The 27,934-nt window shown below is 43.7% G+C and overlaps 1 protein-coding gene across 1 annotated transcript; it reads left to right on the forward strand.

Moving 5' to 3' along the window:
* Window positions 1-1,240: 1,240 nt before the first annotated feature.
* Window positions 1,241-27,700, forward strand: LOC110531340 (tripartite motif-containing protein 2). The gene is made up of 15 exons (XM_090183377.1): window positions 1,241-1,427; window positions 6,241-6,754; window positions 7,246-7,397; window positions 7,593-7,773; window positions 8,055-8,211; window positions 14,725-14,827; window positions 16,303-16,441; window positions 16,748-16,927; window positions 17,787-17,979; window positions 18,701-18,804; window positions 18,961-19,128; window positions 24,139-24,307; window positions 24,785-24,855; window positions 25,014-25,154; window positions 26,593-27,700. The coding sequence occupies exons 2-15, from the start codon at window positions 6,659-6,661 to the stop codon at window positions 26,743-26,745; spliced, it is 2,007 nt and encodes a 668-aa protein (XP_090039503.1). The 5' UTR covers window positions 1,241-1,427; window positions 6,241-6,658; the 3' UTR covers window positions 26,746-27,700.
* Window positions 27,701-27,934: the final 234 nt, after the last annotated feature.

Raw genomic sequence — 27,934 nt, forward strand, 5'->3', positions numbered from 1 at the left:
ACAAAGATCTCCGCCATGGCACAACCCAAGGGGGGGCGCCAACCCGGACAGGATGACCACATCAGTGAATCAACCCACTCAGGTGACGCACCCCTTCCAGGGACGGCATGAGAGAGCCCCAGTAAGCCAGTGACTCAGCCCCTGTAATAGGGTTAGAGGCAGAGAATCCCAGTGGAAAGAGGGGAACCGGCCAGGCAGAGACAGCAAGGGCGGTTCGTTGCTCCAGAGCCTTTCCGTTCACCTTCACACTCCTGGGCCAGACTACACTCAATCAATATGACCCACTGAAGAGATGTGTCTTCAGTAAAGACTTAAAGGTTGAGACCGAGTTTGCGTCTCTTACATGGGTAGGCAGACCGTTCCATAAAAATTGAGCTCTATAGGAGAAAGCCCTGCCTCCAGCTGTTTGCTTAGAAATTCTAGGGACAATTAGGAGGCCTGCGTCTTGTGACCGTAGCGTATGTGTAGGTATGTACGGCAGGACCAAATCAGAGAGATAGGTAGGAGCAAGCCCATGTAATGCTTTGTAGGTTAGCAGTAAAACCTTGAAATCAGCCCTTGCCTTGACAGGAAGCCAGTGTAGAGAGGCTAGCACTGGAGTAATATGATCAAATTTTTTGCTTCTAGTCAGGATTCTAGCAGCCGTATTTAGCACTAACTGAAGTTTATTTAGTGCTTTATCCAGGTAGCCGGAAAGTAGAGCATTGCAGTAGTCTAACCTAGAAGTGACAAAATTATGAGGAGAGCCATGCAGTTGTGCCTCTTCAGGTAATTGGAGTCAACCTAACATGATTTTTGCTCACACACATAAAGGGGTGGGTTAATAACAGATAACCTTATCCAGAGCGACTTACAGGAGCAATTAGGGTTAAGTGCTTTGCTCAAGGGCCCTTCAACAGATTTTTCACCTAGTCGACTCTGGGATTTGAACAAGCAATCTTTAGTTAACTGGCCCAATGCTCTTAACTGCTAGGCTAGCTGTACACAAATTACAGTAACCCTTATTGCCACATATGACAATAGAGAGGGAGGGGGAGGAGAGAAAGAGAGACAGAGAGAGAAACACACAGAGACAGAGAAAGAGAGAAAGAAACAGACAGAGCGAGAGAGACAGAGAGAGAGAGAGCACTTGAGAGAGACTAAGTGAGCTCATCAACCAACCAATCAGCTGCCTCTATCCTCTCTTTTATTTCTGAATGGCTGCTGCCCGTGTAGCCAGTCCCTAGTCCCCCCCCCTCTGTTTCCTGCTGCAGCTCTGTTTCATCTCTCTCTCTCTCCATCTCTGTTGCCGTAGCGATCTCCTCTCTCTCCCTCAGACCGAGCAGCATAACACACGGACGGATAGACCTGGCCTTTATCACTATAAAGATGGATCCACCGTGGAATATCCAGAGGTACTACTATCACCACAACAACCAGGCAACACAGTAAGTCTACAGGAGATGGAGAGGAGAGGGGGATGGAAAGATAGTGGAGAGAAAGAGAAGGAGGGATGATGACAGTAGCATCTGTGTCACAGTGTGTTTTCCTGAGAAAGGGGGAGGGAGAAAGGGATGGAGAAGGGTAGGAGGGAAGAAGGGGAGGGAGAGAAGGATTGTGATGGGAAAAGGAGAGAAGAGGGGAAGAGGGGAGGGAGAGAAGGATTGTGATGGGAAAAGGAGAGAAGAGGGGAAGAGGGGAGGGAGAGAGGGACTGTGATGGGAAAAGGAGAGAAGAGGGGAAGAGGGGAAGAGGGGAGGGAGAGAGGGATTGTGATGGGAAAAGGAGAGAAGAGAGGAAGAGGGGGGGAAGAGAGGGACTGTGATGGGAAAAGGAGAGAAGAGAGGAAGAGGGGAGGGAGAGAGGGACTGTGATGGGAAAAGGAGAGAAGAGGGGAAGAGGGGAGGGAGAGAAGGAGGGAAGAAGGGAGAAAGAGAGGGATTGTGATGGGAAAGGAGAGAAGAGGGGAAGAGGGGAGGGAGAGAAGGAGGGAAGAAGGGAGGAAGAGAGGGATTGTGATGGAAAAGGAGAGAAGAGGGGAAGAGGGGAGGGAGAGAGGGACTGTGATGGGAAAAGGAGAGAAGAGGGGAAGAGGGGAGGGAGAGAGGGATTGTGATGGGAAAAGGAGAGAAGAGGGGAAGAGGGGAGGGAGAGAAGGAGGGAAGAAGGGAGAAATAGAGGGATTGTGATGGGAAAGGAGAGAAGAGGGGAAGAGGGGAGGGAGAGAGGGAGGGAAGAAGGGAGAATGAGAGGGATGTGAATAGAGAGGGAGGGACGGATGGAGTTCTGTTCTGTCTCAGGCCTTTCAGAGCGGTCTGCGATTCTCCCTGTGTGTGTGTGTGTGTGTGTGTGTGTGTGTGTGTGTGTGTGTGTTTGCGTGAGGCCTGCGCTAGAGATCTTTACAAGGCGGCAACTGCAGCTCGGAGGTGGAATGTGCGTCATTTCCTCAGATAGTAATCAGGGATATCAGGGCTCTGGTCAAGATGGTGCACTACAAAGGGAATATAATGCCATTTGGTCCTGGTCAATAGTAGTGCCCTATAAAGAGAATAGGATGCCATTTGTCACGCACATTTGCTCAGGGCCTGGACAATAAACTTATCAACGTCCCAAATGTCATTATATTCCCTATATAGTGCACTTCTATTGACCAGGGCCAAATGGCATTATATTCCTTATATAGTGCACTACTATTGACCAGGGCCAAATGGCATTATATACCCTACATAGTGCACTACTTTGACCAGGACCCATAAGGAATAGGGTAGAGATGTGCACTGCATCCGTCAGGTTATTTAGAGGGGATTCCCTCGGTCCTGGGCCCCACGTTTTTGTTTTTTTGCCCCCTAGCACCACACAGCTGATTCAAATTATTCCACTAACCAACTCAAACTCATCATCAACACACACATATTACCTCAATGTGAGTGAGTGAGTGAGTGAGTGAGTGAGTGAGTGAGTGAGTGAGTGAGTGAGTGAGTGAGTGAGTGAGTGAGAGAGAGAGAGAGAGAGAGAGAGAGAGAGAGAGAGAGAGAGAGAGAGAGAGACCATCTGTCAGTGACAGACACACTCAGCCAAGTCATGGCTCGACAAAAACAAGACAGCCTCGCTGCTACCCAGAATACACTGCAAGATTTACTGCAGGGAGAGGGGTTGAGAAAAATAGTGGGAAGGAGGGAGGGGAAACAAGAGAAGGAACGCAAAGCAGAGAAGATGGTGTTTAATTAGGACGATGGAAATGAACACCAGCTCTGCTAGCTCAACATTACCATAATCTCCCCTCTTTAGGAAATGTGTTTTACCCTATTTCATTCATATTCACTGTGTCATGGAATTGGGGGTAGAGAGTAGAAAGCACGTGTTTGGAAGACTTTAGATTTGTGTGGGCGTTTCCTTTTTTATTTTCCTCCCAGTGTTACCATAGGAACCAGAGCCACTCCATTGACAGACATTTTGTGACCTAAATACACTGCTCAAAAAAATAAAGGGAACACTTAAACAACACAATGTAACTCCAAGTCAATCACACTTCTGTGAAATCAAACTGTCCACTTAGGAAGCAACACTGATTGACAATAAATTTCACATGCTGTTGTGCAAATGGAATAGACAACAGGTGGAAATTATAGGCAATTAACAAGACACCCCCAATAAAGGAGTGGTTCTGCAGGTGGTGACCACAGACCACTTCTCAGTTCCTATGCTTCCTGGCTGATGTTTTGGTCACTTTTGAATGCTGGCGGTGCTTTCACTCTAGTGGTAGCATGAGACAGAGTCTACAACCCACACAAGTGGCTCAGGTAGTGCAGCTCATCCAGGATGGCACATCAATGCGAGCTGTGGCAAGAAGGTTTGCTGTGTCTGTCAGCGTAGTGTCCAGAGCATGGAGGCGCTACCAGGAGACAGGCCAGTACATCAGGAGACGTGGAGGAGGCCGTAGGAGGGCAACAACCCAGCAGCAGGACCGCTACCTCCGCCTTTGTGCAAGGAGGAGCAGGAGGAGCACTGCCAGAGCCCTGCAAAATGACCTCCAGCAGGCCACAAATGTGCATGTGTCTGCTCAAACGGTCAGAAACAGACTCCATGAGGGTGGTATGAGGGCCAAACGTCCACAGGTGGGGGTTGTGCTTACAGCCCAACACCGTGCAGGACGTTTGGCATTTGCCAGAGAACACCAAGATTGGCAAATTCGCCACTGGCGCCCTGTGCTCTTCACAGATGAAAGCAGATTCACACTGAGCACGTAACAGAGTCTGGAGACGCCATGGAGAACGTTCTGCTGCCTGCAACATCCTCCAGCATGACCAGTTTGGAGGTGGGTCAGTCATGGTGTGGGGTGGCATTTCTTTGGGGGGGCCGCAGAGGTAGCCTGACTGCCATTAGGTACCAAGATGAGATCCTCAGACCCCTTGTGAGACCATATGCTGGTGCGGTTGGCCCTGGGTTCCTCCTAATGCAAGACAATGCTAGACCTCATGTGGCTGGAGTGTGTCAGCAGTTCCTGCAAGAGGAAGGCATTGACGCTATGGACTGGCCTGCCCGTTCCCCAGACCTGAATCAAATTGAGCACAGCTGGGAAATCATGTCTCGCTCCATCCACCAACGCCACGTTGCACCACAGACTGTCCAGGAGTTGGCGGATGCTTTAGTCCAGGTCTGGGAGGAGATCCCTCAGGAGACCATCCGCCATGCCCAGGCGTTGTAGGGAGGTCATACAGGCACGTGGAGGCCACACACACTACTGAGCCTCATTTTGACTTGTTTTAAGGACATTACATCAAAGTTGGATCAGCCTGTAGTAGTGGTTTTCCACTTTAATTTTGAGTGTGACTCCAAATCCAGACTTCCATGGGTTGATACATTTGATTTCCATTGATCATTTTTGTGTGATTTTGTTGTCAGCACATTCAACTATGTAAAGAAAAAAGTATTTAATAAGAATATTTCATTCATTCAGATCTAGGATGTGTTATTTTAGTGTTCCCTTTATTTTTTTGAGCACTGTATATATATTTCCATATATATTAATTAGGACGATGGAAATGAACACCAGCTCTGCTAGCTCAACATTACCATAATCTCCCCTCTTTAGGAAATGTGTTTTACCCTATTTCATTCATATTCACTGTGTCGTGGAATTGGGGGTAGAGAGTAGAAAGCACGTGATTGGAAGACTTTAGATTTGTGTGGGCGTTTCCTTTTTTCTTTTCCTCCCAGTGTTACCATAGGAACCAGAGCCACTCTATTGACAGACATTTTGTGACCTATATATTTTTTTTTCTATATACAGTGCCTTGCCAAAGTATTCGGCCCCCTTGAACTTTGCGACCTTTTGCCACATTTCAGGCTTCAAAACATAAAGATATAAAACTGTATTTTTTTTGTGAAGAATCAACAACAAGTGGGACACAATCATGAAGTGGAACGACATTTATTGGATATTTCAAACTTTTTTTAACAAATCAAAAACTGAAAAATTGGGCGTGCAAAATGATTCGACGCTCCCCATCCAACATGTCAGAGCTTGAGAGGATCTGCAGAGAAGAATGGGAGAAACTCCCCAAATACAGGTGTGCCAAACTTGTAGCGTCATACCCAAGAAGACTCGAGGCTGGAATCTCTGTCAAAGGTGCTTCAACAAAGTACCGAGTTAATGTGATATTTCATTTTTTTTTTTTATAAGTTTGTAACAAGTTTAAAAAAAAACTGTTTTTTGCTTTGTCATTACGGGATATAGTTTATACATATTGTTGAGGGAAAAACAATTTGATCCAATTTTAGAATAAGGCTGTAAAATAACAAAATGTGGGAAAAGTCAAGGGGTCTGATTACTTTTCAAATAGCTATGTGTATTAATATGTATTTTACAGATTTTCTCTCATACCAGTCAAGTGGAGGGGGGATTATATCAGGATTATATCAGGATTATATCAGGATTATATCAGGATTATATCAGGATTATATCAGGATTATATCAGGATTATATCAGGATTATATCAGTATTATATCAGGATTATATCAGGATTATATCAGGATTATATCAGGATTATATCAGTAGAAGTGACCAGAGAGAACCCCTTCAACATAAATAATAAATCCCGTATGTCTGTGTTTGTCTCATGGTAAAACATATGAGGTTAAAGCTTCTTTAAGGTTCTTTAACAGAAAGACATCATGAAGCTGTGTCTCCGCTCCTCGTCGTTATTGATCAGGACCTCCAGAAGTATCTCTCTAACCCACGTGTCCCATATCTCCATGTAGGACAATGAGTTTCCATTCCTGAGGTGAATCCGTCCAGAGTTACTGCGGTCCTGAGGTGTATCCGTCCAGAGTTACTGCAGTCCTGAGGTGAATCCGTCCAGAGTTACTGCGGTCCTGAGGTGAATCCGTCCAGAGTTACTGCAGTCCTGAGGTGAATCCGTCCAGAGTTACTGCGGTCCTGAGGTGTATCCGTCCAGAGTTACTGTGGTCCTGAGGTGAATCCGTCCAGAGTTACTGCGGTCCTGAGGTGAATCCGTCCAGAGTTACTGCAGTCCTGAGGTGAACCCGTCCAGATTTACTGCAGTCCCTCCTTTAGCTGCAGTAAAAGGGGTGTGTCTGTTTGTCTGGCCCCTCCCCCTGACTGCAGAAAGGGGTGTGTCTGTGCGCCGGTGTACAGAAAGGGGTGTGGACTGGCCTGATGGAGGCGGGACATCCGTCACCTGACAGCAGTAATGAGGAGTGTACAGTACTGGAGAATCTATCGGGACTGGCCTGTCACACACACACTGGCAAGGTAGGACAGACACACACCCTTCCCATCCCCCCACACACTCATCCTCCTCCCCTCCCCCCAACCCTCCACACCCCCCCCTCCACACACACAACCCTCCACACCCCCTCTCCACACACACAACCCTCCACACCCCCTCTCCACACACACAACCCTCCACACACAACCCTCCACCCTCCTCCACACACACAACCCTCCACACCCCCCCCTCCACACCCCCTCTCCACACACACACAACCCTCCAAACCCCCCCTCCACACACTCCTCCTTCACACACACAACCCCCCCCCCCCCTCCACACACTCCTTCTCCACACACACAACCCTCCACCCCCCCTTCACACACTCCACACACACAACCCTCCACACCCCCTCCTTCACACACACAACCCTCCACACACAACCCCCCCCCCCCCCCCCACACACACACACACACACACACACACACTCCTCATCCACAGACATGTTAACGATGTGTATGTGTGTTGTCACCAGGTGACGGAGCTGTACTGTTCAGGGTGTGAGGTGTGTGTGTGTGAGGTGTGTGCGTTGGGGGAGCATGCAGACCACCCCACGGGACCGTTATTAGCAGCTCTGGGGACACACAGAGACGGCCTGCAGGAGAGACTGACTGCTGCACAGAACAGGTATTGTTCACTGTTTTATTGTCAAATTTCATTCCCCCCACCCCATCGTTTTCTCTCTTCCTCTCTCTGTCTCTGTCTCTCTGTTTATCTGTCTCTCTCTCTCTCTCTCTCTCTCTCACCTTCCCCCACACCCTCTCTGATCTGTGTGTGTGTCCTCTGATCTGTGTGTGTGTGTGTGTGTGTGCTTACGTCAAGACTGCCTCAGATCTCGGAGGCCCTGGTGTCTCTGAGAGAGATCCTACAGCAGCTGACCAATCAGAGAGCTTTGATCGAGGAGGACATCCACGTCAGCTTCGAAGAGCTCCACAAGACCCTGGACGTCAGGAAGAGTGTCCTACTGATGGAGCTAGAGGTCACCTACGGACTGAAACAGAAGGTAGGGAGGAATGAAAGAGTGGGGAGGGAGGGAGTACAAAAATAGTCCTACATATCTCTCTCTCTCTCTCTCTCTGTCTCTCTCTCTGTCTCTGTCTCTGTCTCTCTCTGTCTCTCTCTGTCTCTGTCTCTCTCTCTCTCTCTCTCTCTCTGTATCTCTCTCTGTCTCTCTCTCTCTGTCTCTGTCTCTCTGTCTCTGTCTCTGTCTCTGTCTCTGTCTCTGTCTCTGTCTCTCTCTCTCTCTCTCTCTGTCTCTGTCTCTCTCTCTGTCTCTCTCCCCAGGTCTTGCAGGCCCAGCTGGACACCTTACTCCATGGCCAGGGGGGTATCGTTGACACATGTACCCAGACAGAGAAGGCCCTGAGCGTGGAGGCCCGCGCCGCGAGCCTGCAGGCTGAGAGAGGCCTTGGGGAGAGGCTGAGGGATCTGGCCAGCCAAGGTCTGTAAATTGTAACATGTTCCATTCCATGGCATGTGAAATTAGGCTAACACCTAACTTTTAAAGTCCTCCTGTCTTCAGAGTCTGGAAAGGATGTTTGATGTTGTTGGCACAATGCGTTGATAATGAAGGGGAGCTGTTCTTTTACTGGTTGGCTCTCCTCTCACTCAAACACACACAGCCTCTGAGCCCCGCCCCCTTCTATTACAATGGTTGGACAACAAGAGAACCATATTCTGAGCTAATATTGCATTAGGAAATGGCCTCCTTTCCAGACCAGTGTGGTCACAGCACTCCCTGCATTGTGAATCACATGCGTTGGTCCGCCAGGCTAATGTGAAATAACTTGATAACCTGGGCTACTGTTTTAAACATGTTTATTTCCTGTATGGCTACTGTTATAAATATGTTTATTTCCTGTATGGATACATTTATAAAACACGTTTATTTCCTGTATGGCTACTAATTTAAACATGTTTATTTCCTGTATGGCTACTGTTATAAATATGTTTATTTCCTGTATGGCTACTGTTATAAACATGTTTATTTCCTGTATGGCTACTGTTATAAACATGGTTATTTCCTGTATGGCTACTGTTATAAACATGTTTATTTCCTGTATGGCTACTGTTTTTAACATGTTTATTTCCTGTATGGCTACTGTTTTTAACATGTTTATTTCCTGTATGGCTACTGTTTTTAACATGTTTATTTCCTGTATGGCTACTGTTATAAATATGTTTATTTCTGGTAAGGCTACGGTTTTTAACATGATTACTGAATAAAAATATAAACGAAACATGCAACAATTTAAAATATTTTACTGAATTACAGTTCATATAAGGAAATCGTTCAATCGAATTCAATTCCTTAGTTAATTAATTATTTAGCCCATTATCTATGGATTTCACGACTGGTCAAGAGTGTAGCCATGGGTGGTCCTTAGAGGGAAAAGGCCAGCCACTGTGGAGCCAGGCCCAGCCACTTGGGAGCCAGGCCCAACCAACCAGATTGAGTTTATCCCCAGAAAAGGGCTTTATTACAGACAGAAATACTCCTCTGTACCCCCCCCCCCCCCCCCCCCCCCCCACCCCCCTCCCCTCAGACAGTCCTGCAGATAAAGAAGCCGGATGTGAAGGTCCTGAGCTGGCGGGGTTACACATGGTCTTCTGTTGTGAGGCCGGTTGGACGTACTGCCAAATTCTCTAAAAACGATGTTAGAGGCAGGCGGCTTATGGTAGAAAAAGGAACAATAAATTCTCTGGAAAGAGCTCTGGTGTCAGCATGACAACTGCACGCTCCTTCTAAACTTGAGACATCTGTGGCATTGTATTGTGTGATAAAACTTCACATTTTAAAAAAATAATTTTATTTTCCCCCAGCACAAGGTGCACCTGTGTAATTTCTCCACAACATTTGAGAGAAATAATATTTTGTGCATATGGAACATTTCTAGGATTTTTTTTTTTTGCTCTTGAAATAAACATATTTTTATATTTTTGTACAGTCTGGTAGGGCTACCATTTTAACGTGTATATTTCCGGTAGGGCTACCGTTTTAACGTGTATATTTCCAGTAGGGCTACCATTTTAACATGTATATTTCCAGTAGGCCTACCATTTTAACGTGTATATTTCCAGTAGGGCTACCATTTTAACATGTATATTTCCAGTAGGCCTACCATTTTAACGTGTACATTTCCAGTAGGGCTACCGTTTTAACGTGTATATTTCCAGTAGGGCTACCATTTTAACATGTATATTTCCAGTAGGCCTACCATTTTAACGTGTATATTTCCAGTAGGGCTACCATTTTAACGTGTATATTTCCAGTAGGGCTACCATTTTAACGTGTATATTTCCAGTAGGGCTACCATTTTAACGTGTATATTTCCAGTAGGGCTACCATTTTAACGTGTATATTTCCAGTAGGGCTACCATTTTAACGTGTATATTTCCAGTAGGGCTACCATTTTAACGTGTGTATTTCCAGTAGGGCTACCGTTTTAACGTGTATATTTCCAGTAGGGCTACCATTTTAACGTGTGTATTTCCAGTAGGGCTACCATTTTAACGTGTATATTTCCAGTAGGGCTACCATTTTAACGTGTGTATTTCCAGTAGGGCTACCATTTTAACGTGTATATTTCCAGTAGGGCTACCATTTTAACGTGTATATTTCCAGTAGGGTTACCATTTTAACGTGTATATTTCCAGTAGGGTTACCATTTTAACGTGTATATTTCCAGTAGGGCTACCATTTTAACGTGTGTATTTCCAGTAGGGCTACCATTTTAACGTGTATATTTCCAGTAGGGCTACCGTTTTAACGTGTATATTTCCAGTAGGGCTACCATTTTAACGTGTATATTTCCAGTAGGGCTACCGTTTTAACGTGTATATTTCCAGTAGGGCTACCATTTTAACGTGTATATTTCCAGTAGGGCTACCGTTTTAACGTGTATATTTCCAGTAGGGCTACCATTTTAACGTGTATATTTCCAGTAGGGCTACCATTTTAACGTGTATATTTCCAGTAGGGCTACCGTTTTAACGTGTATATTTCCAGTAGGGCTACCATTTTAACGTGTATATTTCCAGTAGGGCTACCGTTTTAACGTGTATATTTCCAGTAGGGCTACCATTTTAACGTGTATATTTCCAGTAGGGCTACCATTTTAACGTGTATATTTCCAGTAGGGCTACCATTTTAACGTGTATATTTCCAGTAGGGCTACCGTTTTAACGTGTATATTTCCAGTAGGGCTACCATTTTAACGTGTATATTTCCAGTAGGGCTACCGTTTTAACGTGTATATTTCCAGTAGGGCTACCATTTTAACGTGTATATTTCCAGTAGGGCTACCGTTTTAACGTGTATATTTCCAGTAGGGCTACCATTTTAACGTGTATATTTCCAGTAGGGCTACCATTTTAACGTGTATATTTCCAGTAGGGCTACCATTTTAACGTGTATATTTCCAGTAGGGCTACCATTTTAACGTGTATATTTCCAGTAGGGTTACCATTTTAACGTGTATATTTCCAGTAGGGCTACCGTTTTAACGTGTATATTTCCAGTAGGGCTACCATTTTAACGTGTATATTTCCAGTAGGGCTACCGTTTTAACGTGTATATTTCCAGTAGGGCTACCATTTTAACGTGTATATTTCCAGTAGGGCTACCATTTTAACGTGTATATTTCCAGTAGGGCTACCGTTTTAACGTGTATATTTCCAGTAGGGTTACCATTTTAACGTGTATATTTCCAGTAGGGTTACCATTTTAACGTGTATATTTCCAGTAGGGTTACCATTTTAACGTGTATATTTCCAGTAGGGCTACCGTTTTAACGTGTATATTTCCAGTAGGGTTACCATTTTAACGTGTATATTTCCAGTAGGGTTACCATTTTAACGTGTATATTTCCAGTAGGGCTACCATTTTAACGTGTATATTTCCAGTAGGGTTACCATTTTAACGTGTATATTTCCAGTAGGGTTACCATTTTAACGTGTATATTTCCAGTAGGGCTACCATTTTAACGTGTATATTTCCAGTAGGGTTACCATTTTAACGTGTATATTTCCAGTAGGGTTACCATTTTAACGTGTATATTTCCAGTAGGGCTACCATTTTAACGTGTATATTTCCAGTAGGGTTACCATTTTAACGTGTATATTTCCAGTAGGGTTACCATTTTAACGTGTATATTTCCAGTAGGGCTACCATTTTAACGTGTATATTTCCAGTAGGGCTACCATTTTAACGTGTATATTTCCAGTAGGGCTACCATTTTAACGTGTATATTTCCAGTAGGGCTACCATTTTAACGTGTATATTTCCAGTAGGGTTACCATTTTAACGTGTATATTTCCAGTAGGGTTACCATTTTAACGTGTATATTTCCAGTAGGGTTACCATTTTAACGTGTATATTTCCAGTAGGGCTACCATTTTAACGTGTATATTTCCAGTAGGGCTACCATTTTAACGTGTATATTTCCAGTAGGGCTACCATTTTAACGTGTATATTTCCAGTAGGGCTACCGTTTTAACGTGTATATTTCCAGTAGGGCTACCATTTTAACGTGTATATTTCCAGTAGGGCTACCATTTTAACGTGTATATTTCCAGTAGGGCTACCATTTTAACGTGTATATTTCCAGTAGGGCTACCATTTTAACGTGTATATTTCCAGTAGGGTTACCATTTTAACGTGTATATTTCCAGTAGGGCTACCATTTTAACGTGTATATTTCCAGTAGGGCTACCATTTTAACGTGTATATTTCCAGTAGGGTTACCATTTTAACGTGTATATTTCCAGTAGGGCTACCATTTTAACGTGTATATTTCCAGTAGGGCTACCATTTTAACGTGTATATTTCCAGTAGGGCTACCATTTTAACGTGTATATTTCCAGTAGGGTTACCATTTTAACGTGTATATTTCCAGTAGGGCTACCATTTTAACGTGTATATTTCCAGTAGGGCTACCATTTTAACGTGTATATTTCCAGTAGGGTTACCATTTTAACGTGTATATTTCCAGTAGGGCTACCATTTTAACGTGTATATTTCCAGTAGGGCTACCATTTTAACGTGTATATTTCCAGTAGGGTTACCATTTTAACGTGTATATTTCCAGTAGGGCTACCATTTTAACGTGTATATTTCCAGTAGGGCTACCATTTTAACGTGTATATTTCCAGTAGGGTTACCATTTTAACGTGTATATTTCCAGTAGGGCTACCATTTTAACGTGTATATTTCCAGTAGGGTTACCATTTTAACGTGTATATTTCCAGTAGGGCTACCGTTTTAACATGTATATTTCCAGTAGGCCTACCATTTTAACATGTATATTTCCAGTAGGGTTACCATTTTAACGTGTATATTTCCAGTAGGGCTACCGTTTTAACGTGTATATTTCCAGTAGGGCTACCATTTTAACGTGTATATTTCCAGTAGGGCTACCTTTTTAACGTGTATATTTCCAGTAGGGCTACCATTTTAACGTGTATATTTCCAGTAGGGCTACCATTTTAACGTGTATATTTCCAGTAGGGCTACCATTTTAACGTGTATATTTCCAGTAGGGCTACCATTTTAACGTGTATATTTCCGGTAGGGCTACCATTTTAACGTGTATATTTCCAGTAGGGCTACCATTTTAACGTGTATATTTCCAGTAGGGCTACCATTTTAACGTGTATATTTCCAGTAGGGCTACCATTTTAACGTGTATATTTCCAGTAGGGCTACCATTTTAACGTGTACATTTCCAGTAGGGCTACCATTTTAACGTGTACATTTCCAGTAGGGCTACCGTTTTAACGTGTATATTTCCAGTAGGGCTACCGTTTTAACGTGTATATTTCCAGTAGGGCTACCATTTTAACGTGTATATTTCCAGTAGGGCTACCATTTTAACGTTTATATTTCCAGTAGGGCTACCATTTTAACGTGTATATTTCCAGTAGGGCTACCATTTTAACGTGTATATTTCCAGTAGGGTTACCATTTTAACGTGTATATTTCCAGTAGGGCTACCGTTTTAACGTGTATATTTCCAGTAGGGCTACCGTTTTAACGTGTATATTTCCAGTAGGGCTACCGTTTTAACGTGTATATTTCCAGTAGGGCTACCGTTTTAACGTGTATATTTCCAGTAGGGCTACCGTTTTAACGTGTATATTTCCAGTAGGGCTACCGTTTTAACGTGTATATTTCCAGTAGGGCTACCGTTTTAACGTGTATATTTCCAGTAGGGCTACCGTTTTAACGTGTATATTTCCAGTAGGGCTACCGTTTTAACGTGTATATTTCCAGTAGGGCTACCATTTTAACGTGTATATTTCCAGTAGGGCTACCATTTTAACGTGTGTATTTCCGGTATGGCTACCATTTTAACGTGTATATTTCCAGTAGGGCTACCATTTTAACGTGTATATTTCCAGTAGGGCTACCATTTTAACGTGTATATTTCCAGTAGGGCTACCATTTTAACGTGTATATTTCCAGTAGGGCTACCATTTTAACGTGTATATTTCCGGTAGGGCTACCATTTTAATGTGTATATTTCCAGTAGGGCTACCATTTTAACGTGTATATTTCCAGTAGGGCTACCATTTTAACGTGTATATTTCCAGTAGGGCTACCATTTTAACGTGTATATTTCCAGTAGGGCTACCATTTTTAACATGTGTATTTCTGGTAGGGCTACCTTTTTTAAAATGTGTATTTCCGGTAGGGCTACCATTTTAACGTGTATATTTCCAGTAGGGCTACCATTTTAACATGTGTATTTCCGGTAGGGCTACCATTTTAATGTGTATATTTCCAGTAGGGCTACCATTTTTACGTGTATATTTCCAGTAGGGCTACCATTTTTAACATGTGTATTTCCGGTAGGGCTACCATTTTTAACATGTGTATTTCCGGTAGGGCTACCGTTTTTAACATGTGTATTTCCGGTAGAGCTACCGTTTTTAACATGTGTATTTCCGGTAGGGCTACCGTTCCAGGCTGAGGAGAACGATCAGCTGGATTTACTGATGGAGACAGAGGGGCTGAGAAAGTCTATCCACAAACTGGGGACTATCATCACTACCAGGTGAGTCTATATAAGATGGGAACCGTCATCACTACCAGGTCAGTCTATATCAGATGGGAACCGTCATCACTACCAGGTCAGTCTATATCAGCTGGGAACCGTCATCACTACCAGGTCAGTCTATATCAGCTGGGGTCCATCATCACTACCAGGTCAGTCTATATCAGATGGGGTCTATCATCACTACCAGGTCAGTCTATATCAGCTGGGGTCCATCATCACTACCAGGTCAGTCTATATCAGCTGGGGACCATCATCACTACCAGGTCAGTCTATATCAGCTGGGGTCTATCATCACTACCAGGTCAGTCTATATCAGATGGGAACCGTCATCACTACCAGGTCAGTCTATATCAGCTGGGGACTGTCACCACTACCAGGTCAGTCTATATCAGCTGGGGTCCATCATCACTACCAGGTCAGTCTATATCAGCTGGGAACCGTCATCACTACCAGGTCAGTCTATATCAGATTGGGTCCATCATCACTACCAGGTCAGTCTATATCAGATGGGAACCGTCATCACTACCAGGTCAGTCTATATCAGCTGGGAACCGTCATCACTACCAGGTCAGTCTATATCAGATGGGAACCGTCATCACTACCAGGTCAGTCTATATCAGATGGGAACTGTCATCACTACCAGGTCAGTCTATATCAGATGGGAACTGTCATCACTTCCAGGTCAGTCTATATCAGCTGAGGTCCATCATCACTACCAGGTCAGTCTATATCAGCTCAGGTCTATCATCACTACCAGGTCAGTCTATATCAGCTGGGGTCCATCATCACTACCAGGTCAGTCTATATCAGCTCAGGTCTATCATCACTACCAGGTCAGTCTATATCAGCTGGGGTCCATCATCACTACCAGGTCAGTCTATATCAGCTGAGGTCTATCATCACTACCAGGTCAGTCTATATCAGCTGGGGTCCATCATCACTACCAGGTCAGTCTATATCAGCTGGGGTCCATCATCACTACCAGGTCAGTCTATATCAGCTGGGGTCCATCATCACTACCAGGTCAGTCTATATCAGCTGGGGTCCATCATCACTACCAGGTCAGTCTATATCAGATGGGGTCTATCATCACTACCAGGTCTGTCTATATCAGCTGGGAACCGTTATCACTACCAGGTCAGTCTATATCAGCTGGGGTCCATCATCACTACCAGGTCAGTCTATATCAGCTGGGGTCCATCATCACTACCAGGTCAGTCTATATCAGATGGGGTCTATCATCACTACCAGGTCAGTGTCGTCAGGTGGACCAGTATCCGAAAGGTGGCTGATTCACGTCCCGGGAGGAGCGATGGAATGGTGGGACGTGAACTTGCTGCTGGTATCAGAGATAAAATATGAATAAACAAATAAATTATGAATGAACAAAATGTATTTTTTGTATTAAAAATTAAATGAAACAATTCATATAAATTAAATAAAAATAATGACATCATGATTGTCGTCCCAAGCGCGGTGGCGAGCCAGAGTGAGGCGTCGGGTGTGGGACTGGAGCAGTGCATCGTGGGTCTCCCAGCCTGCGTAACCATAATGACCAGAGACAAGGCCGGCGGACCATGCAGGAGCGGCAATGCCATCCTGTCTGCTGAGGTGGGGGGCCGACACGCACGTTCAGCTAAACTGAAACAAACTAAGCTAATGTATGCTACACTATGCTACATTACGCTAAACTATGATAAAATAAATGAATGTATGCTACGCTATGCTAAGCTATGCTACGTTACGTTAAACTAAGATAAAATAAATGAATGTATGCTACGCTATGCTAAGCTATGCTACGTTACGTTAAACTAAGATAAAATAAATGAATGTATGCTACACTATGCTAAGCTATGCTACGTTACACTAAACTAATTACCACACATGGATAAATAGTGTTGTTATATCTCCTTCCAGGTGTGTACTCCAGATGGCAGCGTGGCGGACGGGGAGATACTCGACTATAAGAACGGAACATATGATTTTGTTTACACTGTAAACAAGGAAGGAGAGTTTTCATTGGCTCTCCGGCTCTATGACCAACACATCAAAGGAAGTCCCTTCAGACTCAGAGTTACCAGGTCCCCTGACCCTGAGGTAATGAGAGATAGAGAGAGATCGCACAGAGCCCCAGGACAGCAACACAATTAGACCCAACCAAATCATGAGAAAACAAAAAGATAATTACTTGACACATTGGAGAGACTCAACAAAAAAAATGAGCAAACTAGAAATACTATTTGGCCCTAAACAGAAAGTACACAGTGACAGGATACCTGACCACTGTGACAGTCAAAGCTTTCCTTAAGTTTGGATCAAGGTTCAGACTCAGTGAGAATAGCCTTGCTATTGAGAAAGGCCGCCGTAGGCAGACATGGCTCTCAAGAGAAGACAGGCTATGTGCACGCTGCCCACAAAATGAGGTGGAAACTGAGCTGCACTTTTTAAACCTCCTGACAAATGTATGACCATTTTAGAGACACATATTCCCCTCAGATTACACAGACCCACAAAGAATTCGAAAACAAATCCAATTTTGATAAACTCTCATATCCACTGGGTGAAATATATTATTGTTGAGCCATGACTTGGCTCAGTCTCTGAGTCTCTCTCTCTCTATATAGATATATATAGATATATATAGATATATATATATATATATAGATATAGATATATATCTATATCTATATCTATATCTATATATATCTATATAGAGAGAGAGAGACTCAGAGACTGAGCCAAGTCATGGCTCAACAATAACAAGACAGCCTCACTGCTACCCAGAATACACTGCAAGATTTACTGCAGGGAGAGGGGTTGTGAAAAATAGAGGGCAGGAGGGAGGGGAAACAAGAGAAGGAATGCAGAGAAGATGTTAAATTAGGATGATGGAAAGTGTTTGTTTTGGGAGGACCGTCTACCGTCCCTCTAACTCCATGTTCAATGTATTTTCCAGGAGTCTCCTCCCACCACCACCGCCACCTCTCTGACGGCCACCGCCACCCCGTCCACAGGCTCCTCTGAGGGGGCTAAGCGGAGAGGAAAGTCCCCTGGGAGTAAGAAGAAGGGGTCCAGGAGGACAGGCAGTGCCCTGGGAACACCCAGACGCAAAGAGAATCCCATCGAAGATGATCTTATCTTCAGGATCGGTGAGAGATCTGTCCATTTTTATTTATTTTTCTCTCTCTGTTTCTCTCTCTCTCTGTCTGTCTCTCTCGCTGTCTGTCTGTCTCTCTCTCTGTTTCTCTCTCTGTTTGTTTCTCTCTCTGTCTGCTTCTCTCTCTGTCTGTTTTTCTCTCTGTCTGTTTCTCTTTCTTTGTCTGTCTGTCTGTCTGTCTGTCTGTCTGTCTCTCTCTCTCGTTCTCTCTCTCGCTCTCTCTCTCGTTCTCTCTCTCGTTCTCTCTCTCGTTCTCTCTCTCTGCTTCTCTCTCTCGTTCTCTCTCTCTCTGCTTCTCTCTCTCGTTCTCTCTCTCTCTGCTTCTCTCTCTCGTTCTCTCTCTCTCTGCTTCTCTCTCTCGTTCTCTCTCTCTCTGCTTCTCTCTCTCGTTCTCTCTCTCTCTGCTTCTCTCTCTCGTTCTCTCTCTCTCTGCTTCTCTCTCTCGTTCTCTCTCTCTCTGCTTCTCTCTCTCGTTCTCTCTCTCTCTGCTTCTCTCTCTCGTTCTCTCTCTCTCTGCTTCTCTCTCTCGTTCTCTCTCTCTCTGCTTCTCTCTCTCGTTCTCTCTCTCTCTGCTTCTCTCTCTCGTTCTCTCTCTCTCTGCTTCTCTCTCTCGTTCTCTCTCTCTCTGCTTCTCTCTCTGTCTGCTTCTCTCTTTATTTCTCTCTCTAGCTCTAGTTTCTCCATGAATAATGTTTTCACTCTGTGCACTCCAGGTACTAAGGGGAGAAATAAAGGAGAGTTTACTAACCTGCAGGGTGTATCGGCGTCCTCCAATGGCAGGATTCTAATAGCAGACAGCAATAACCAGTGTGTCCAGGTAAACACACACACACACACACACACACACACACACACACACACACACACACACACACACACACACACACACACACACACACACACACACACACACACACACACACCAATTTTGATCGTTTGTGTGTGTGTGTGTCTGTCCCCCCCCCCCGGACAGATCTTCTCTAATGAGGGGGAATTTAACAGTCGTTTTGGGGTGAGGGGTCGGTCGCCAGGGCAACTCCAACGACCAACGGGTGTGGCTGTTCACCCCAACGGTGACATCATCATCGCCGACTACGACAACAAGTGGGTCAGCATCTTCTCCAGCGAGGGCAAATACAAGGTGAAGATACAGGGGACATATAGGGGACATATAGGAACATACAGGGGACATACAGGAGACAAAGAGGTGACATACAGGTGACATACAGGAGACATACAGGAGACATACAGGAGACATACAGGAGACATACAGGTGATTTACAGGAGACATACAGGTGACATACAGGTGACATACAGGAGACATACAGGAGACATACAGGAGACATACAGGAGACATACAGGTGACATACAGGTGACATACAGGTGATTTACAGGTGATTTACAGGTGATTTACAGGAGACATACAGGTGACATACAGGTGACATACAGGAGACATACAGGTGATTTACAGGAGACATACAGGAGACATACAGGAGACATACAGGTGATTTACAGGAGACATACAGGTGACATACAGGAGACATACAGGCGACATATAGGCAGGCACGTGCACAGATAGAGGTCTAAGGGTACCTGAGCATCTTCCCTACAGAAAAACGAACTTTCAGATTGGTGTTTTTTAAATTTTTTATTATAACATTTTTTAATGTCACTTTAAATCTACTTTCTTGGCCCCATAACGTCACATGGCGATCTTATTACAATGGGCAAACGATCGTTTATTCATCTGGTACGTCCATATGTAACCTCCGACATTAGAACAAGAGAGGGGCTTCTTCTGTCAAAAACACAGAAGTTAGCTAGCTAACGTTACCGTGTGTGAATATTGACAGGTCTTTGGATGAATCACATTTTTGCAAACATTTAATGCAACGTTACACAGCTTTTACCCTGAATTCATATGGCGCTATCGACGACACAGCGCTCAGTCAAGAAAGTCAGAAAAATAAAGTTAATGCCGAGTGAGAATGATGTTTCATTTTCAGTCTTCTGCCGTGAATCATTCATCCCATACACAGAGACTAATGTTATTGTCACAGGGGCTTTGATACATGTTCTCCTGTGTTCCAACACCGGTCGGTGCCGTTCGGGATGAGGGAGGACCATCATTATTTTCATCAGCACGACCGTATTTCTATTACAGTATACTGGATGATTCATATTCACCCAGCTCAATGTAACAGCGATGGGTTTAGGTAACTACAAATGTTCCCCATCATGAGGTTGCTACAACCTAAAGCTTAGGAATGAAAGTTTACAACGTAGGTCGAGAGGATCTTGAGTAATCAAGGTGTCAGAAAGTGACACAATACCGCCTTTAACACTATTGCCTGCATCTACCTGACATAGGTTGTAATCATTAGTCTAGCAGTTTCAAGCGAGAGTTTCTATTGGACAAATTCAGGTATGTTTATCCTTTGCTTCCATTTAATAAAATGTTCTTTTTTTTTTAAAGAATTGGTGGAATGAATACACCCCTGATCACACGCAAACACAGTTCACTGTCATAGCAGCCACATACAAACTGCATGATCCCTTTTATTGTTTTATAATTCCTTCTCCCATCATCCTCCACTCACATTTTCCCTTCGCTTGTGGACTTCACTGCACAACACATCAGCTCTCTGTGACCAGGCGAAACCGTAACCGCTAACCGCTACACACAGCCTACATCATTGTCACCATTATTAGCTAACGTCATAGTGAAAATAGCTACTGGAACCAACGCGTTAGAAAACCCGCTACGATCATGCAGTACAGTGTACAGTCAGCAAACAGTTTAGCAGTTACACGTGCAGGACCCGGTGGCAATACATTAATAAAACCAAAAGCTTACCTTGACTTAGAAGAGTTCCAGTGTTGGATAGCCATAGCCAGCTAGCTAACATAGCATCCCTCTGTTATAGCCAGTTAGCTAACATAGCATCCCTCTGTTATAGCCAGCTAGCTAACATAGCATCCCTCTGTTATAGTCAGCTAGCTAACATAGCATCCCTCTGTTATAGCCAGTTAGCTAACATAGCATCCCTCTGTTATAGCCAGCTAGCTAACATAGCATCCCTCTGTTATAGCCAGCTAGCTAACATAGCATCCCTCTGTTATAGCCAGTTAGCTAACATAGCATCCCTCTGTTATAGCCAGCTAGCTAACATAGCATCCCTCTGTTATAGTCAGCTAGCTAACATAGCATCCCTCTGTTATAGCCAGTTAGCTAACATAGCATCCCTCTGTTATAGCCAGCTAGCTAACATAGCATCCCTCTGTTATAGCCAGCTAGCTAACATAGCATCCCTCTGTTATAGCCAGCTAGCTAACATAGCATCCCTCTGTTATAGCCAGCTAGCTAACATAGCATCCCTCTGTTATAGCCAGCCAGCTAACATAGCATCCCTCTCTGTTGGATAGCCATAGCCAGCTAGCTAACATAGCATCCCTCTCTGTTGGATAGCCATAGCCAGCTAGCTAACATAGCATCCCTCTCTGTTGGATAGCCATAGCCAGCTAGCTAACATAGCATCCCTCTCTGTTGGATAGCCATAGCCAGCTAGCTAACATAGCATCCCTCTCTGTTGGATAGCCATAGCCAGCTAGCTAACATAGCATCTCTCTCTGTTGGATAGCCATAGCCAGCTAGCTAACATAGCATCCCTCTCTGTTGGATAGCCATAGCCAGCTAGCTAACATAGCATCCCTCTCTGTTGGATAGCCATAGCCAGCTAGCTAACATAGCATCTCTCTCTGTTTGAGCCGGTTGTTTGAGCAGGCTAAATTAGCTAGCTGCATTTGCTAGCTAAGTACGTGAATTTGAAAAAAAAAAAAAATACAACAACTACCGTTCAAAAGTTTATAAATGTCTTTGTTTTTGAAAGAAAAGCACATTGTTTTGTCCGTTAAAATAACATTAAAATGATCAGAAATCCAGTGTAGACATTGTTAATGTTGTAAATGACTATTGTAGCTGGAAACGACTGATTTTTTTAATGGAATATTTAGACAGGCGTACAGAGGCCCATTATCAGCAACCATCACTCCTGTGTTCCATTGGTACGTTGTGTTAGCTAATCCAAGTTTATCGTTTTAAAAGGCTAATTGATCATTAGAAAACCCTTTTGAAATTATGTTAGCAAAGCTGAAAACTGTTGTCCTGATTGAAGAAGCAGTAAAACTGGCCTTCTTTAGACTAGTTGAGTATCTGGAGCATCAGCATTTGTGGGTTTGATTACAGGCTCAAAATGGCCAGAAACAAATAACTTTCTTCTGAAACTCATCAGTCTATTCTTGTTCTGAGAAATGAAGGCTAGCAATTGCGAGAAATTGCCAAGAAACTGAAGATCTCGTACAACGTTGTGTACTACTCCCTTCACAGAACAGCACAAACTAGTTTTAGAAACAGACACCTCACATCCTCTCCGGGATGAAGGCCTTTTAGGCAAAGTACCTCTGTCCAGTGTCTGTGTTCTTTTGCCTATCTTAATCTTTTCTTTTTGTTGGCCAGTCTGAGATATGGCTTTTTCTTTGGCCAGCATCCCGGAGTCGCCACTTCATTTTTATGAAATTCACTGAGGAGGATGCTCCTCCCCAACCTACATTTTTAGTTCAATTGTATTAAGTTGTTTCCTTTTTTAGCTATATTATTAACTAGCTAACTAGCCAGCTGCATATTACTGATTAGCTAGCTAGCTGACCGGAAGCTGCATATCATTACTAGCTAGCCAGCTGCACATTATTGGTTAATCCTATAATGACAAAGCAAAAACAGTAAAAAAATATATTTTTGCACATATATAAAAAATAAACAACTGAAATATTACATTTACGTACTCAGATCCTTTACTCACTAATTTGTTGAAACACCTTTGGCAGCGATTACAGCCTCGAGTCTTCTTGGGTATGACGCTACAAACTTGGCACACTTATATTTGGGGAGTTTCTCCCATTCTTCTCTGCAGATCCTCTCAAGCTCTGTCAGGTTGGATGGGAAGAGTCGCTGCACAGCTATTTTGGCTAGGCCACTTAATGGACATTCAAATAATTTTCCGAAAGCCACTCCTGCATTGTCTTGGCTGTGTGCTTAGGGTTGTTGTCCTGATGGAAGGTGAACCTTTGCCCCAGTCTGAGGTCCTAAGCGCTCTGGAGCAGGTTTTCATGAAGGATCTCTCTGTACTTTGCTCTGTTCATTGTTGCATCGATCCTGACTAGTCTCCCAGTCCCTGCCGCTGAAAAACATCCCCCCCGCATCATGCTGCCACCACCATGCTTCACCTTAGGGATGGTGCCAGGTTTCCTCCAGATGTTCAATATTGGTTGTCCTTCTGGAAGGTTCTCCCATCTCCACAGAGGAACACTAGAGCTCTGTCAGAGTGACCATCGGGTTCTTGGTCACCTCCCTGACAATGGCCCGTCTCCCCCGATTGCTCAGTTTTGCCAGAGGCCAGCTCTTGGAAGAGTCTTGGTAGTTCCAAACTTCTTCCATTTAAGAATGATGGAGGCCACTGTGTTCTTCGAGACCTTCAATGCTTCATAAATGTTGTGGTACCTTTCCCCAGATCTGTACCTCGACACAATCCTGTCTCGGAGCTCTATGGACAATTCCTTCGACCTCATGGCTTGGTTTTTGATCTGACAGGTGTGTGCCTTTCTAAATCCTGTCCAATCAATCGAATTTACCACTCCAATCAAGTTGATCAATGGAAACATCTTCCACCTGCACATATTTACACGTTTCATAGCAAAGGGTCTGAATACTTATGCAAATAAAGTATTTCTGTTTTTTTATTTTTTTAAATAAATTCACAAAAAAAATTCGGGAAAACCTGTTTTTTCACTTTGTCACTATAGGATATTGTGTTTAGATTGCTGAGTACATTTTTTAATATAATCCATTTTAGAATAAGGAACATAACAAAATGGCACTTTTGTTCAGGCAATCTTTTTTTTTTGGGGGGGGGGTACTTTTGGCATAGACCCCTCCAAATGTCTGAGCACAACAATCTACAGGTGACATATAAGTGACATAAAAGTGACATACAGTTAACTTTATTCTATTTTCAGACCAAGCTGTCCTCTGATTGGTTGTGTATGTCAGGCTTACCTGTCCTCTGATTGGTTGTGTCATCTGTCTGTCTGTCAGGCCAAGCTGGGCTCTGGTAGGCTAATGGGACCGAAGGGCGTGTCAGTGGATCAGAACGGTCATGTGATCGTCGTTGACAACAAGGCATGCACCGTCTTCATCTTCCAGCCAACCGGCAAGCTCGTTTCTAAATTCGGTAGCCGCGGCAACGGAGACAAACAGTTTGCAGGTGTGTTGATGATGATGCTGAGGGTCATGATGGTGATGATGATGGGAATGATAATGATGGTGATGATCATGATTCATCTCTCCTCTCTCCACTTCCTCTTCACCTCTCCTTCTCTCTCCACCTCCTTGCCTCCTCTCTCCACCTCCTTTCCTTCTCTCTCCACCTCCTTGCCTCCACTCTCCTCTCTCCACTTCCTCTTCACCTCTCCTTCTCTCTCCACCTCCTTTTCATTTGTCCTCTCTCCACCTACTCCTTTCCTCCTCTCTCCACCTCCTTTCCTTCTCTCTCCACCTCCTTGCCTCCTCTCTCCACCTACTCCTTTCCTTCTCTCTCCACCTCCTTGCCTCCTCTCTCCACCTCCTTTCCTCCTCTCTCCACCTCCTTGCCTCCTCTCTCCACCTACTCCTTTCCTTCTCTCTCCACCTCCTTGCCTCCTCTCTCCACCTCCTTGCCTCCACTCTCCTCTCTTCCGACCAGGTCCTCATTTTGCAGCCGTCAACAACAACAATGAGATCATAGTGACAGACTTTCACAACCACTCTGTCAAGGTAAGCAACTAACTTATCAGGACACTTCCACCCAATATTTACTAGGTCTGGTGGATCAACTAAACATTACCTTTGTTAATTAAACCAACAGAATGAATGGGAAAAAAGTCCTGGTTCAATTAAAAAAGTCCCCATTTCCCTCCCTCCCTCCCTCCCAGGTGTTCACCCCAGAGGGAGAGCTGCTGTTGAAGTTTGGATCTAACGGAGAGGGCAACGGTCAATTTAATGCTCCTACAGGTGTGGCCGTTGATGTGAACGGGAACATCATTGTAGCTGACTGGGGCAACAGCCGCATACAGGTATAGTTGTATTTATATATATAGATATAGATATAGATATAGATATAGATATATATGTATATATATATATATATAGATATATAGATATGCAGTACTAGTCATACAGGTATAGTTTTATATATAGATATATTTATATAGATATACAGTACCAGTCCTACAGGTATAGTTTTATATATATATATATATATATATATATATAGATATACAGTACCAGTCATAGGTTTGGACACACCCACTCATTCAAGGGTTTTTCTTTTTACTCTTTTCTACATTGTAGAATAATAGTGAAGACATCAAAACTATGAAAAAACACATATGGAATCATGTAGTAACCAAAAAAGTGTTAAACAAATCAGTATATTGTTTAGATTTTAGATTCTTCAAAGTAGCCACCCTTTGCCTTGATGACAGCTTTGCACACTCTTTGCATTCTCTCAACCAGCTTCATGAGGTAAACACCTGGAAAGCATTTAAATTAACAGGTGTGCCTTTGCTGCAAAGAAACCACTACTAAAGGACACCAATAAGAAGAAGAGACTTGCTTGGGCCAAGAAACACAATCAATGGACATTAGACTGGTGGAAATCTGTCCTTTGGTCTGATGAGTCCAAATTTGAGATTTTTGATTCCAAACCCGCTGTTTGATATACAGGAGACATACAGGTGACATACAGGTGACATACAGGTGACATACAGGAGACATACAGGAGACATACAGGTGACATACAGGTGACATACAGGAGACATACAGGAGACATACAGGAGACATACAGGAGACATACAGGAGATATACAGGTGACATACAGGAGACATACAGGTGACATACAGGAGACATACAGGAGACATACAGGAGACATACAGGTGACATACAGGAGACATACAGGAGACATACAGGAGACATACAGGAGACATACAGGAGACATACAGGTGACATACAGGAGACATACAGGTGACATACAGGAGACATACAGGTGACATACAGGAGACATACAGGTGACATACAGGAGACATACAGGTGACATACAGGAGACATACAGGAGACATACAGGAGACATACAGGTGACATACAGGTGACATACAGGTGACATACAGGCGACATACAGGCGACATATAAGCAGGCAAGCAATTTACATAAGTATCCTCCCCCTCTCCTCTCCAGGTGTTAATTTACATAAGTATCATCCCCCTCTCCTCTCCAGGTGTTAATTTACATAAGTATCCTCCCCCTCTCCTCTCCAGGTGTTAATTTACATAAGTATCCTCCCCCTCTCCTCTCCAGGTGTTAATTTACATAAGTATCCTCCCCCTCTCCTCTCCAGGTGTTAATTTACATAAGTACCCTCCCCTTCTCCTCTCCAAGTATTAATTTACATAAGTATCCTCCCCCCTCTCTCCAGGTGTGACATTTACATAAGTATCCTCCCCCTCTCCTCTCCAGGTGTTTGACGGTAGTGGCTCCTTCCTGTCCTATATCAACACATCAGCTGACCCTCTCTACGGACCTCAGGGTCTGGCTCTCACCTCTGATGGACACGTGGTGGTGGCCGACTCTGGGAACCACTGCTTCAAGGTCTACAGATACCTACAGTAATAGAGGGAGTGAGAAGAGTGATGGAGAGATGGATGGACAGAACCACTGTTTCAAGGTCTACAGATACCTACAGTAATAGAGGGAGTGAGAAGAGAGATGGAGAGATGGATGGACAGAACCACTGTTTCAAGGTCTACAGATACCTACAGTAATAGAGGCAGTGAGAAGAGAGATGGAGAGATGGATGGACAGAACCACTGTTTCAAGGTCTACAGATACCTACAGTAATAGAGGGAGGGAGGTATGGGAGAATGGATGGAGGGAGAAGAGAGATGGAGAGATGGATGGACAGAATCACCGTTTCAAGGTCTACCACTTCCTGGTGTGAACTTAAATGACGACCAATCAAATCTGCTCTTCTCTTTGCACTGACGACACGTCACTCATCTGCCTTACTATTGGCCAGAGCTGCACAGTGAGAGCATTGGTCCTGAGACCTAGCTCTCGGCTTGCCAAAATGGTGTCACAGCTCCCCATCCCACCGTGGAAACCTGTTAATCTGACTCAATATCAAACTAATCTCAACCTGTTAATCTGACTCAATATCAAACTAATCTCAACCTGTTAATCTGACTCAATATCAAACTAATCTCAACCTGTTAATCTGTTCTTAAACCTATGGAGTCTACAGAACAATATTAAATTGTACGTATGGGTTCTAGAGAACGATACAAATTGTTCGTATGGGTTCTAAAGAACGATACAAATTGTTCGTATGGGTTCTAAAGAACGATACAAATTGTTCGTATGGGTTCTAAAGTACGATACAAATTGTTCATATGGGTTCTAGAGAACAATATTGATAAATGTACGTTCTATAGAATAATAATATTTATGGTTCGTTCGAGGATCATTGTGTGCAAAATCAATAAGGAATGCTCAGTAATGTTCAAGAACGTGGCTATGGTTATTCTAACACTCCACAGATATATTAATAAATCAATCAATTCATTCATTATTGATGATTGGTTGACTTGATTGATTGAGCTAAAAGGCAACTTGTGACTTTACACTTGGATGAGGTATTTATTCAACCAGTACAATTTTTCAGAAGAAAATAAAATACTGGGTGCTTTCCAAATCGCTTCCCTATGTAGTGCACTACGTAGGGAACAAAGTGCTATTTGGGAGACGGACACAGTTGAAAGATAACATGGAAGAGTATATATATTTGGGACTTATCCTTATT

This window comes from Oncorhynchus mykiss, chromosome 9, assembly GCF_057628025.1.
Source record: "Oncorhynchus mykiss isolate SJ-2025 chromosome 9, ASM5762802v1, whole genome shotgun sequence".
NCBI lineage: Eukaryota > Metazoa > Chordata > Actinopteri > Salmoniformes > Salmonidae > Oncorhynchus > Oncorhynchus mykiss.

Coding starts and splice junctions, on each gene's coding strand:
- LOC110531340 (XM_090183377.1), top strand. CDS start 6,659: ATGGAGGCGGGACATCCGTCACCTGACAGCAGTAATGAGGAGTGTACA. Junction 14,828..16,302: donor GGGACTATCATCACTACCAG/GTGAGTCTATAT, acceptor TGTCGTCCCAAG/CGCGGTGGCGAGCCAGAGTG. Junction 19,129..24,138: donor CCAGCGAGGGCAAATACAAG/GTGAAGATACAG, acceptor TCTGTCTGTCAG/GCCAAGCTGGGCTCTGGTAG.